General features: G+C 41.9%; 1 protein-coding gene across 3 annotated transcripts in view; it reads right to left on the reverse strand.

Annotated features, from left to right (window-relative positions):
• The window catches only part of grip1 (glutamate receptor interacting protein 1), a 344,038-nt gene that overhangs the window by 35,098 nt on the left and 296,331 nt on the right, over window positions 1-12,609 (reverse strand). For all 3 annotated transcript variants that reach the window (XM_072267520.1, XM_072267518.1, XM_072267519.1), the window contains one exon: window positions 806-875. In XM_072267520.1, coding sequence (XP_072123621.1) covers window positions 806-875 — 70 coding nt within the window. The remainder of the gene's footprint in view (window positions 1-805; window positions 876-12,609) is intronic.

A 12,609-nucleotide genomic window follows, 5' to 3' on the forward strand; every position in this document is an offset into this window, starting at 1 on the left:
CTTCTACAAATGTACCATAGATTGGATTCCGTCTGGTATGGGGGGAGGGGCTACTACACAAGTAAGTTGCAGAAACTTGCAAAATTAATCAGCTCCATCATGGGTACCAGCTTCCATAGTAACCAAGACACCTTCAAGGACCAGTGCCTTCGGAAGGTGGTGTCCATCACTAAGGACATGCCCTCTTCTCAAGGAAGGAGGTACAGAAGCCTGAAGGCACACACTCAGTGATTCAGGAACAGCTTCTTCCCCTCGGCCATCCGATTCCTAAATGGACATTGAACCCATGAACACTACCTCACTACTTATTTATTTCTGTTTTTTTTGCCCTGCTTATTTTAACTTAATCTAAAAAACTCAGTTTTTTTCCTCTATCATATATTTCTTTGTACTGCTGCCGTAAAGTTAGCAAATTTCCCAACATATGCCGGTGATATTAAACCCACTTCTGGTTCTGAGTAACCTGTGTCAGGGACACCAGAGATCTCTGAAGATGCTGAAAATCATGAAAGACACACAATATGCTGGAGAAGGCATCTTCGAGTTTCGAAACAGTCAACATTTCGAGACCGTTCATCAGGACTTCATCAGATCCTGATTATGAGTCTCGGCTTGAAATTTCCAGAGTTTATTCCCCTCCAGTGTCAATGATTCAACTTAAATACCTTGGAATACCTGTACAGGACTTACCATGCACATATTTATTACAATTCACTGCATTAAGTCTTGTAAAACAAGTTCACAAATTTACAGCTAGATATATACTGCAACTAGAGATAAAAACCTTCAGAATGAGATAACTTACCTGTGCGCAACACTTCCCTTTTTGATGTCAGAAATAATGAGAGGATCTCCTGGTCGTCTGCTTGCAGGTGCTGTGGTAAAAGAAGTGACATTTTGACGTTATGGTACACTTCTCAAAGGAGAGGAACATTTTTTCTCACTCTGTAAAAGCTGCTGTTAAGTTTGAAACAAAACTGGTGTCAGATTAACAGCTGCAACACAAGAATGTTTTGAATTTTCCAACAAGAGCAAGAAAGAATAATGGAACAGGAATGTTAAAATATGAATGTTTTTCAAAGACTACTCAACAAAGAATTGCACGGAAACAACTGATAAAATGGTTAAAAATGATTTAAAGAAACCCTAGCTTCATTTCACAAAGAAGAGAAAATCTGCAGATGTTAGAAATCCAAGCAACACAAGTTAAAATGCTGGAGAAACTCAGCAGGCCAGGCAGTATCTATGGAAAAGAGCGCAGTTGACGTTTCGGGCTGACACCCTTCTGCAGGACTCAGCCCAAAACGTTGACAGCTGAGATCCTCCAGCATTTTGTGTGTGTTGCTCCCTATCTTCATTTTACAGGTTTTCTTAAAATTAAATAAAATTCCAGAACCATTTGATTTTACTTCATTTAATGGAAAACCTTTCAGAAAGTTAAGCTATTACATAAGTTCCCGAACAAAAGAATGTTAATTCATGTTTTACAATGATACAGTTCAGATATCTTGAAATGGAATTCAGAATCACAAGATTCGCTCATTGCTATTCATTTGGTTACTGCCTTGCCAGGCATGTGAGTCAAAGGTGTATCATACCTGGTTCCCAATCCTTATTATCTGGGTTAGTTTCAGTTAAATTTAGAGGGGGTAGGGTGGGGTTGGGGGCATGAAGGGGATAAAATGTTAGACACTGGTTCTCCTTAATTGAGGTGCATCAATATTCTTGGAAAATGCACACACAGGAAAGCGAGGAAAGGCAAGGCTAGGTCACAAAGAATCCTCTGGTTGAAAAGCCTATTAACATTCACCAGCTAGGCCAACACATATAGAACTGACACTGACTTGAGTAGAAATGTGGTAGTATTTGGTAGTGATAAGTTAGTGCACTCTGGATTGAGGGGTAGGACAGGTCAATAAAAAAGAATACTTTTTAAAATTGTAATCCAATCATTGACTGATTCTAGCCCAACAATGCAGCAAGGGGATACGTGATTCAGCGACTATATTATGCAACAATAGGTTTTGAAAAGTATTAAAAATAAGTCAATTTTCATTAAATTCCAAGACTATAAGTACCTTCTTAGAATGTTTTGCAGAGTTTACATTTTCCCTCATCTCAGAAATTTTAATTAAAATATGCTGTTAATCATCCAGTAAAAAGACCTGATTTTAAATGTTATGTGCAAAAGTCATCAGAATCAAATTCTGAACAGATTTGTGCTGAAATTTAATAAAAAAGACCACAATTTTATATAGTGCACCTGTATTAACGACTCCAGAAATAGGTTTAAATACTCTTTAGTACTTGCCATTCTCAATTACGACTATTAACCAACAGACCAGAAAAACGTTCTTCCATCAAAAAAGCTTGCAATAATCCCATTACACAAACTGTCCGGAATGTGCTGTACCGAGAGAAGCAAGTGAACATTGGGTCACAGCACATTTCTGGAAGTGACTGGCTGCACACTATTTAGCGATTGAATGGCAGAGGGCTGGGTGCCTTTGGAAAAACATTCTTTGCTTGTTAAACATGAAGACTGCAGGAGCAAACCTTTCATTTTACCGCCTGCAAAGCGGGGCTACGTTATGCATCACTGGAATCAATTTTCCAACTGTCCAGTTTGCAGAGACATAGACAGCAGTCTTCAGAATGCCACAGAAGGAACGGAGTCAAATTATCAAGCTGAGGAACATCAAACAATCTGCTGGAAGAACTCAAGGGGTCAAGCGGCATCTGTGGGAGGAAAGGAACAACTGATATTCCAGCCTGAGACCGTGCATCAGGGCTGAGAATGGAGAAGTGAGATGACCACTGTAAACAGTAGAAGGGGAGAAGTGAGGCAGGAGTCGGGGGTGATTGGCAGATTCAGGGGAGGTGTGATTCCCTTCCTGTTGCTTGACCCACTAACTCACATGAGCAGTTTTTTTTTGCTCAGATCCTGTTATAGCAAGCCAGAACCATTAGTGCCTATTGGTCATCTGAAACCAATCCCAGACTGACTTTCACTGATTGGTCATTGTCCCAATCAAGGACACAATTGTTCTGGGGTGAACTATTTAAATAGTCATCCTGGGGAGTGTGAGTTGAACTGAGTTTTGAGACTGGTGTAGTTTTACCAGATAAGGGTTATTTTGAATTCTATCTTGTCTTGTTGTTTGGTTTCGGGTCTCATCAGCAGCTACAGATAAACACACACCACAGATTCCAGCATCTGCTGCTTCTTGTGTTTCCGTGAAGTTGGTGCTTAGTTATAAATAAGGCAGAAAGATTTGAGAGAATGACCAATCAAAGAATTAACAGAAGCTCATCCTGCACAGTATAGGCACAAAACTAATGCTTACAATGCATGAGTGCAAAAGTCAACCACAGCAGCATCAGGACTGAAACATCTGCTCAACGGTATAGGATGAAAGGGAAATAGTCAAGCGGAATCTGGGAGGGAGCTCCTTCACCAAGGGCAGGAGTTCCCAACCTTCTTTATGCCTTGGACCAACTCCATTAAGCAAGGGGTACATAGACCCCCGGTTGGAATCCCCTGACTTAGAGTGTGGTGTGAATGTGGAACAAGCTGCCAGCAGAAGTGGTAAAATTTACCAGAAGTCTGGATAGGTACATGGATGAAAGGGGCATAGAGGACTATGATCCGAGTGCAGGTCGAAGGGACTGGGCTGGCATGGTCTAGATGGGCCGAAGGGTCCTTTCTAAGGCATAGTATTCTATAACTACACACAAAATAGCGGCATTAAATAGTTGTACAATTTAGGAATATCTGGTGTATAAATTATAAGTGCATCACACCATTAAGAAAACCCAGGTATGAAATGCAATGGATCTTGCCTGTTCACTGGGCAGGGAAGGCAGTGGCATCAACAAGAGGCCACGTATGAGAGACCTCTCTGTTGCCTCATTAGGGCAGCATGGTAGTGTAGTGGTTAGCACTGCTCCTTACAGTACCAGCGATGCGGGTTCAATTCCCACTGCTGTCCATAAGGAGTTTGTATGTTCTTCCTGTGACCGCGTGGGTTTCCTGCCTCAGAACAGAGATTGTAAATTGTCCTGTGATTAGACTAGGGTTAAATTGGGGGTTGCTAGGCAGCACGACTTGAAAGGACAGAAGGGCCTATTCTGTGCTGTATCTCAATAACTAGCTAACTAACTAAATAAATAAATAACATGATTGGTGGACATTTCCCTGCACTATTTAACACTAGTGGGAATGGTGCAACATTTCTTTGAAACAAGACATTAGCTAGGAGACTGGTAGCTGCAGGGAGAATGGCCCAGGGCAAGGATTCTCAACCTGGGTTCACGGCCCCCTTGCTTGATAGTATTGGTCCATGGTATAAAATAGGCGACACAGGAGGAACCCACTGGATTGCTGCTGCTGGAGAGTTTGGGAGGGAAGGTCTAGAAAAGATAGGGCCCAAGGTGTAGCGGCAACAATTGATCCAAAATCAAAACAAAACTATCGCCACCAGCCTGCGAACCCACGGAGTCGTTATATTTGTGTGCCATTGCTCTAAAGAGTCAAGTTCCTTATTCCGATCCTTTATTAGCAACGTACAATTAAGCACTGTTGAGCATTTTCTCATCAGTCAGCAAAGATATGACCTCTGAGGTCCCACGCTACAAACTGCCACGAAATAAGCATGAATACCTAATTTATTCCCTTCGCTTACCACAACCCCACTAATGTGACTCGTTACCATAACAAATATAATAAAAGGGCAGCACAAAATATATGGCGCCTACACAAGGTTTCAATGGTATAACAACCAGGCTCCTTATGCACAGAGTGAAAGTGCTTATTAAAAATAATAGTTAACCTTCTCTTCAGACTTCATGATGAATAAGACCAGTTTTACCATAATCCTAACAGGCTGGCATGAGACACAAATGCACTCTAACTACTCCTATCCTCTTCTCATTCCCTAATTATCTATCCAGCAAATACATACAGGGACATCTATGCCTTCTTTTGATATGCTAATCTTTGCAGCATCAATGAGCCAAGAAATAGCTGGCTAAAAGCCTTGTAATTTTTAGATTCAAATGCACCAGTCCTGTTCTCTGGAAGTGTTGCATTATTTTCGTAGCAACATTTGATTCCAGTCTGCAATCTCAGATTTTAGGTGACTATTATTAACTTCAGAAGGCTCATTTTGAGATATCACAATATATAATAGCACTGAAAGTGCAAGATGACTTTGGGATCCACCGTCCATTCTACACCCAATTTTATGATATTTATTAATCATTTGTTAATTTGTTTATTATTTGTTTTAATAGTTACCCTTAAGAGGTAATTCCAAAGTCAGCTTCCATAAATACCAATATATCATCTATATTAGCTCTCATCTGAGATTTACCTTTAATGAACAATCTGTAAGATCATCTGTAACAGGAGCTTTATCTGCACTGGAATCAAAATGCATAATATTTATGGAAATTATCCATTAGTTCAGAAACATGTAAATCTGTGTGTGGATTTTTATGACTGATGATAAATTAGTATTACAACAATTAATCAATTAATAATATTAAAAGTCTCTCAAATTTTCCTACACTATGATGAAGAGCTGAGGAAACTGACTTCTCTTGTCGCATTTGTGGTTGTCAACAAAATGATATAATTTAAACTGAGGACAAGAAACTGATACTGAATATTTTACAGAATCCCAAAGGAACATCATCTTGGCAGTTCAGTCACAAATCTGCTCGTGAACAAGTGGCAGCAGAGCTGGAGAAATGGCTGCACCAGTGATATCTCCATAAATATAAATGTCTTATACTCACGTTTATTGGGCCCCTGTGTTGCCAGCAGAGTATCTACATGCAACAGAACAAATTATAATCCGACACTTTGTGCTTCAGGGACAACAGAGGAGAAATCCAGTCACAATTCACAATAAACTTCTTTGGTCCTCTCATTGAATTTGGTTTGTGAAATTGCTTCCACATGAAGAACCCTGAAGTAGATCAACCTGTTTTATTAAGTGACTGATAAAACCATCCTTGCTTGTCCTCAAAGGTTTCAACTCTAAAGCTCTCCTATCCAGCCTTCTCTCTAAATATCAGGTCGTTCATTACTCATTGTTATTGTTACCTACCTGCCTTTCAGTCATCCTCTATGAACTGACCCCTACTCTCAACAAAACTTCATATCCGTGTCTGATGGCTCTGCAATGTTTACTCAGCTTTGCACTGAGGCCTGCTCCAACTGCTCCGGGCTTTGTGTCTGTGGACTCACTTTTGTTCTGAATGCTATTTGCTTACTTGTATTATTTGCATAATAAATAATAAATAAGGGGTGTATGGGGTGTCAGGGAGGGGTAGCACCTCTGGTGAGGGAACATGTCGCGTCCTTTTCAAGGCGGTTAGTCCACCTTTGGTCCCCACCTGGCACTCAGCTCTCACCTGTGGCTCCCCGTAGCTGTTTGCATGCGACAGCGGCCATACCCCGGGCAACGGCTTCGATGAGCCGGCTAAACCAGGTGAGGGTAGCCGACAGGTCTCAAACCCTCGGTGAGATAGGGGGTTGTCTATCCCAGCATGTGAAGACAGACTCCAGTGGATTGAGCGGACGAGACCAATGGAAGGTCCAACGGTCAAGAAGGTGGTCTCTGCAAGTGTTGTGGAACGTGTAGAGCAGGACAAGACACAGAAGACGTCCTGGTCATCCACTGCGCCTAGTCCTATCTCCAGCCGTCTCGACTCTATCTTGCCACTGGATCCAGATGGGAATTGGGAAGAGAGAGTGAGGCTGACACTGTGCAACTCTCCCTCACTTAAATCCACATCATGCGCTAGTCTTGACACCATCATAACGGTGTCGAGGTCTTCACTGACGACGACGATGGACGAACATGACATTACTTGCACGGTTTGTTATTTTTCTCTCTGAACATTTTGGGCTTTTGACAGTCTATTTTTTAATGGGTTCTTTCGGGTTTCTTTGTTTTGTGGCTCTCTGCAAGGAGACAAATCTCAAGGTTGTATAATGTATAGATAGTTTGATAATAAATGTTCTTTGAGCTTCTAATCCTTCATGGCTTCATTTCACCCTTTTCAATAAAGATTAGCGTTGTGTACTCTCTTCCTTGAAGCTCACGCATGATGAGAATATGTACACATTCTCATCATGCACGAGTTTTAAGTGAGTACATAACACTTATCTTTAATGAAAAGGGGTGAATTGAAGCCATGAAGGTTTGAAGTTCAAAGTTCAAAGTACATTATCGAAGTTTCTATACATTGTAGAACCTTGAGATTTGTGTCCTTACTGGCAGCCACAAAGAAACCCAAAAGAACCCATTAAAAAAGACTGTCAAAAGCACCCTTTTTGGGATGGCAGCATATGGAAAATCTGTTTATTTGTTTATCTAGATGGAGTAGATCCTTCTAGCCCTTACAGCCACACTGCCCCAGCACCCACGCTAACCCCGATTAACCCTACCCTAATCACAGAACAATTTACAATGATCAGTTAATCTACCCAGTTAATCTTTGGACTGTGGGAGGAAACTGGAGCATCTGGTGCATTCCATAGGGAGGGCATACAGAGATTGCTTACAGATGATGGTGAAATTGAACTCTGAACTCCGATGCCCCAAGCTGTAATCACGTTGTGTTAATCACTACGCTACAGTGGCGCCTGATGTAATGTAATTGTTATCACACTGGCATAATAGCTAATCAAGTGCCGCATGGCACAGAGTGTAAGGAGTTGCTGGGCTTTCTGTCATTGTTCATAATCATTAATTTTGCATGGGATTGCTGAATCTCTATCAAATTTGCCAGCACTTAGAGGGAAACACGTGTGACGCTACTACAGTTACAGGGTAAATGTGAGTGCACACCCTGTCATAATTTAGTACTATTTTAAAGTAATTATTTGTGGGAGTGGAGACAAGTCACCAATTGCCCCCTCCGGCCCTGTCCCCACCAACATCCCAACACTTGCTCATGGCCTTGTGGGCAGGCACACCCAGTTGCATGTGGTAGCAAAGTCTTACGTTGTCTCAGTCACATTCTTTCGCAGTTTTGTCAACCCTATCACTTTCCAAGTGCTACCACTAAAAAATCTTCCAATATCTTTTTAATTTCTTCATAGCATTCAGCCTTGCTACTTTACCCTTCAATAAACCTTAAGTACATTTGGAAATACGAGGGGGAGATGGCTATTCAGCCTCTTCTGCCTGATCTGCCGTTCAGTAAGATCATAGAACACAGAAAAGTACAGCCCAGTACAGACCCTTCGGCCATGATGTTGTGAGGTCATGGCTGATCTCTTACTCAGCTCTACATTCCTGCACCAACCCTAAAATTGCTTCACTCTTTTAATACCTAAGTGATTTATTAATCTCAGAGCCCTCACCATTTCTTCAGCAGAGAACTATAATCGTTCATTATTTGGGGTTGAGAGGGCTAATAAATTAGCCATGATGGAACGGATGAGCAGACTTGCTGGGCCAAATGGCCTAATTCTGCTCCTATCTCTCATGGTCTAAAAGGTCTAGATAAAGGGGATATGGATGTTTCTAATAGCGGGAGAGTCTAGAGCCAGGAGACACAGCCTCAGAATAGGATGTCCCTTTAGAACAGAGATTAGGAGGAATTTCTTTAGCCAGAGGGTGGTGAATCACTGGAATTCACTGCCACAGCCAGCTGTGGAAGCCAAATTATTGCATATATTTAAAGCAGAGGTTGATAGATTCCTGATTAGTAAGGTCGTCAAGGGTTAAAGGGAGAAGATAGGACAATTGGGTTGAGAAAGAAAATATGGTGGAATGGCCGAGCAGTCGCAATGGGCCAAATGGCCTGATTCTGCTCCTGTGTCTTATAAATTATCAAGCTGAAGCTTGAATATTTATTCAGAGCCTTCACAATTTTCTTCAGTAGAAAATTCCAATCATTCACTATTTCTAGGTGAAGAAATTTCATTTAATCTCCATCCACAGTGGCCAATTCTTTATTTTGAGATTCTGACTCTGTTCGATTGAAAGGGCTCAAAGTCCTTTTAATACCTGTCACATCTATGTGAAGTGCTTCAAGAAAATTCGAAGGAAGAAATCTCAAATAAATCTAAATGTATGAATTGGAACTAGTAAAGATGCAGAGATGACAACTTCACCAGCAAATAAACACATTTTACAAAACTGCAGAAATCCCCAGAGCTACAGAATTAACCATGAACTCTGTGAACATTCACAAACCAGCTATTCACCCATCATTAAAAAAAAGATTAACTTACTATTTGCATTTCCATCAAAAGCCTCACATACACCGAGTGGCCACTTTATTAGGTACAGTGAAACCCAGTATGGTCTTCTGCTGCTGTAGCCCTTCTGCTTCAAGGTTCCACCTGCTGTGCATTCGGAGATGCTCTTCTGCACACCTCTGTTGTAACACGTGGTTATTTGAGTTATTGTCACCTTCCTGTCTGCTTGAAACAGTCTGGCCATTCTCCTCCGACCTCTCTCATTAACAAGGCATTTTCGCCCACAGAACTGCTGCTCACTGGATGCTTTTTGTTTTTCAAAGTTCAAAGATTATTTTTATTTATTATCAAAGTATGTATGCAGTATACAACTCTGAAATTCGTCTTCACACAGACTGTCATGAAACAAAGAACAGCCAGAGAACCAACCCATTCAAAGAAAACCTCCAAACATCAGAACCCCCATACCCCATGGGCAAAAGATGCGCAAAGAGCAACAAAAGAAAATCAAAAACACAGAATATAAGACACAAAAGGCACATGTTACTACAGTTCAGATCACAACCTTCTCTGTAAACTTTAGAGACCGTTATGCATGAAAATCCCAGGAGATCAGCAGATCTCGAGATATTCAAACCACCCCATCTGGCACCAATAATCATTCCACAGTCCAACTCATGTAGATCACATTTCTTCTGACATTTAGTCTGAACCTTTTGACCGTGTCTGTATGCTTTTATGCATAGGATTGCTGCTACATTAGATATTTGCTTTAACCAGCAAGTGTACAGAATAAAGTGGCCACTGAGTGTATATACAAGTTATTTAAGATGTTTACTTCATTCTCAAAGATAATGATGAGTAGTGATGAGATCAAAAAAACCTTTGAACATTACAATGTACCGTGTTCTACATAACAACATTTACAGAAGTAGTATCCTTACAAATTCTATATCAACAAAATGTGAGGATATCTTAATTTAAATACAGTAAAAGAAATACCATGATACATGCTAAATTATGCAATTCCTTGAAGGTAATTAAAGAACAACTAATATAAGTAGTATCTATACATTGCACTCAATTTATTTGCTTAGTCCTTCAAAAAGATAATTTATGTCCACAACATAAACACACATTATAGGCAAAAAATATTAAAATATTAACAAAATAAATTACATTAAAAATCTCACAACACACACAAAATGCTGGAGGAACTCAGCAGACCGGGCAGCATCTATGGGGAAAATGTACAGTCCACATTTCAGTCTGAAACCCTCTGGCAGGACTGGAGAATAAAAGAGCTGAGGAGACGATTTAAAAGGTGGGGGGAGGGGAGGGAGAAAGGTGAAGGGTGAAACTATGGGGGGAGGGGTGAAGAAAAAAGCTGTGAAGTTGATTGGTGAAAGAGATACAGGGCTGGAGAAGGGGGAATCTGATAGTGGAGGACAGAAGGCCATGGAAGAAAGAAAAGGGGAGGAGCACCAGAGGGAGGTGATGGACAGACACAGGGCTAAAGTGAGAGAGGGAAAAGGGTAGGGGGAATGGTGAAAGAGAGGGATTGGGGACATTACTGGAAGTTCAAGAAATCGATGTTCATGGCATCAAGTTGGAGGCTACTCAGACGGAATATAAGATGTTGTTCATCCAACCTGAGTGTGGCCTCATCATAATAGTAGAGAAGGCCACGGATTGACATATTGGAATGGGAATGAGAAGTCAAAATAAAATGGGTGGCCACTGGGAGATCCCGCTTGTTCTAGTGGAAGGTGCTTGGCAAAGTGGAATCCCAATCTATGTCAGGTCTCACCGATATACAGGAGGCCACACCGGGAGCACCAGACACAACAGATGATCCTAACAGACTCACAGGTTAAGTGTTGCCTCACCTGGAAGGACTGTCTGGGGCCCTGAGTGGTAGTGAGGGAGGAGGTGTAGGGGCAGGTGTAGCACTTGTTCCGCTTGCAAGGAAAAGTGCCAGGAGGGAGATCGGTGGGGAGGGATGGGGAGGAACGAATGGACAAGGGAGTTGCGTATAGGGAGCGACCCCTGCAGAAAGCAGGATGGGGGAAGGGGGGAGGGGGAAGGGAAAGATGTGCTTAGTGGTCAACTTCCACAAGCCAAGCAACACATATAAAAGTTGCTGGTGAACGCAGCAGGCCAGGCAGCATCTCTAGGAGGAGGTAGAGTTGACGTTTCGGGCCGAGACCCTTCGTCAGGACTAACTGAGAGAACAGCTAGTAAGAGATTTGAAAGTGGGAGGGGGAGGGGGAGATCCAAAATGATAGGAGAAGACAGGAGGGGGAGGGGGAGGGATGGAGCCAAGAGCTGAATAGTTGATTGGCAAAAGGGATATGAGAGGATCATGGGACAAGAGGCCTAGGGAGAAAGAAAAGGGGGGTGGGGGAAGCCCAGAGGATGGGCAAGGGGTATAGTGAGAGGGACAGAGGGAGAAAAAGGAAAGAGAGAAAAAGAATGTGTGTATATAAATAAATAAATAACAGTTGGGGTACGAGGGGGAGGTGGGGAATTAGCAGAAGTTTGAGAAGTCAATGTTCATGCCATCAGGTTGGAGGCTACCCAGATGGAATATAAGGTGTTGTTCCTCCAACCTGAGTGTGGCTTCATCTTTACAGTAGAGGAGGCCGTGGATAGACATATCAGAATGGGAATGGGATGTGGAATTAAAATGTGTGGCCACTGGGAGCGCCTACTTTCTCTGGTGGACAGAGCGTAGGTGTTCAGCAAAGCGGTCTCCCAGTCTGTGTCAGATCTCGCCAATATATAGAAGGCCACATCGGGAGCACCGGACGCAGTATATCACCCCAGCCGACTCACAGGTGAAGTGTCGCCTCACCTGGAAGGACTGTCTGGGGCCCTGATTGGTAGTGAGGGAGGAGGTGTAAGGGCATGTGTAGCACTTGTTCCGCTTACAAGGATAAGTGCCAGGAGGGAGATCAGTGAGTAGGGATGAATGGACAAGGGAGTCACATAGGGAGTGATCATCTGCAGATTTTCTCTTGTTTGTGATTAAAAATCTCACTCAGATTTCTTTTATATTTTAAGAATGCATCAGGACCATTTCACGAAGCAAAACTAGCAGGTGTACAGGTGTGCCTAGTAAAATGGCCACTGAGTGCAGATTACAAACTTTGTATACATGTTACTCCAAAGTTTTCAATGAATCGACTAAACAAAATTACCAGCTGGCATGTGAGAAAGATGTAAAAGTGCTCAAAAATAATTAAACCCTTGGGTCAAATTCTTTAATAGTTTAGTAGAGAATGACTATCTGGAGATTTTAGCTCTGTTATTTATAGAAAGATCATTAAAAAAACTAATTTTTGAATTCACTATAAATGAAGTCACGTTCTCCGTTCAGC

This window comes from Mobula birostris, chromosome 9 (assembly GCF_030028105.1).
Source record: "Mobula birostris isolate sMobBir1 chromosome 9, sMobBir1.hap1, whole genome shotgun sequence".
In the NCBI taxonomy this organism is placed as follows: domain Eukaryota; kingdom Metazoa; phylum Chordata; class Chondrichthyes; order Myliobatiformes; family Myliobatidae; genus Mobula; species Mobula birostris.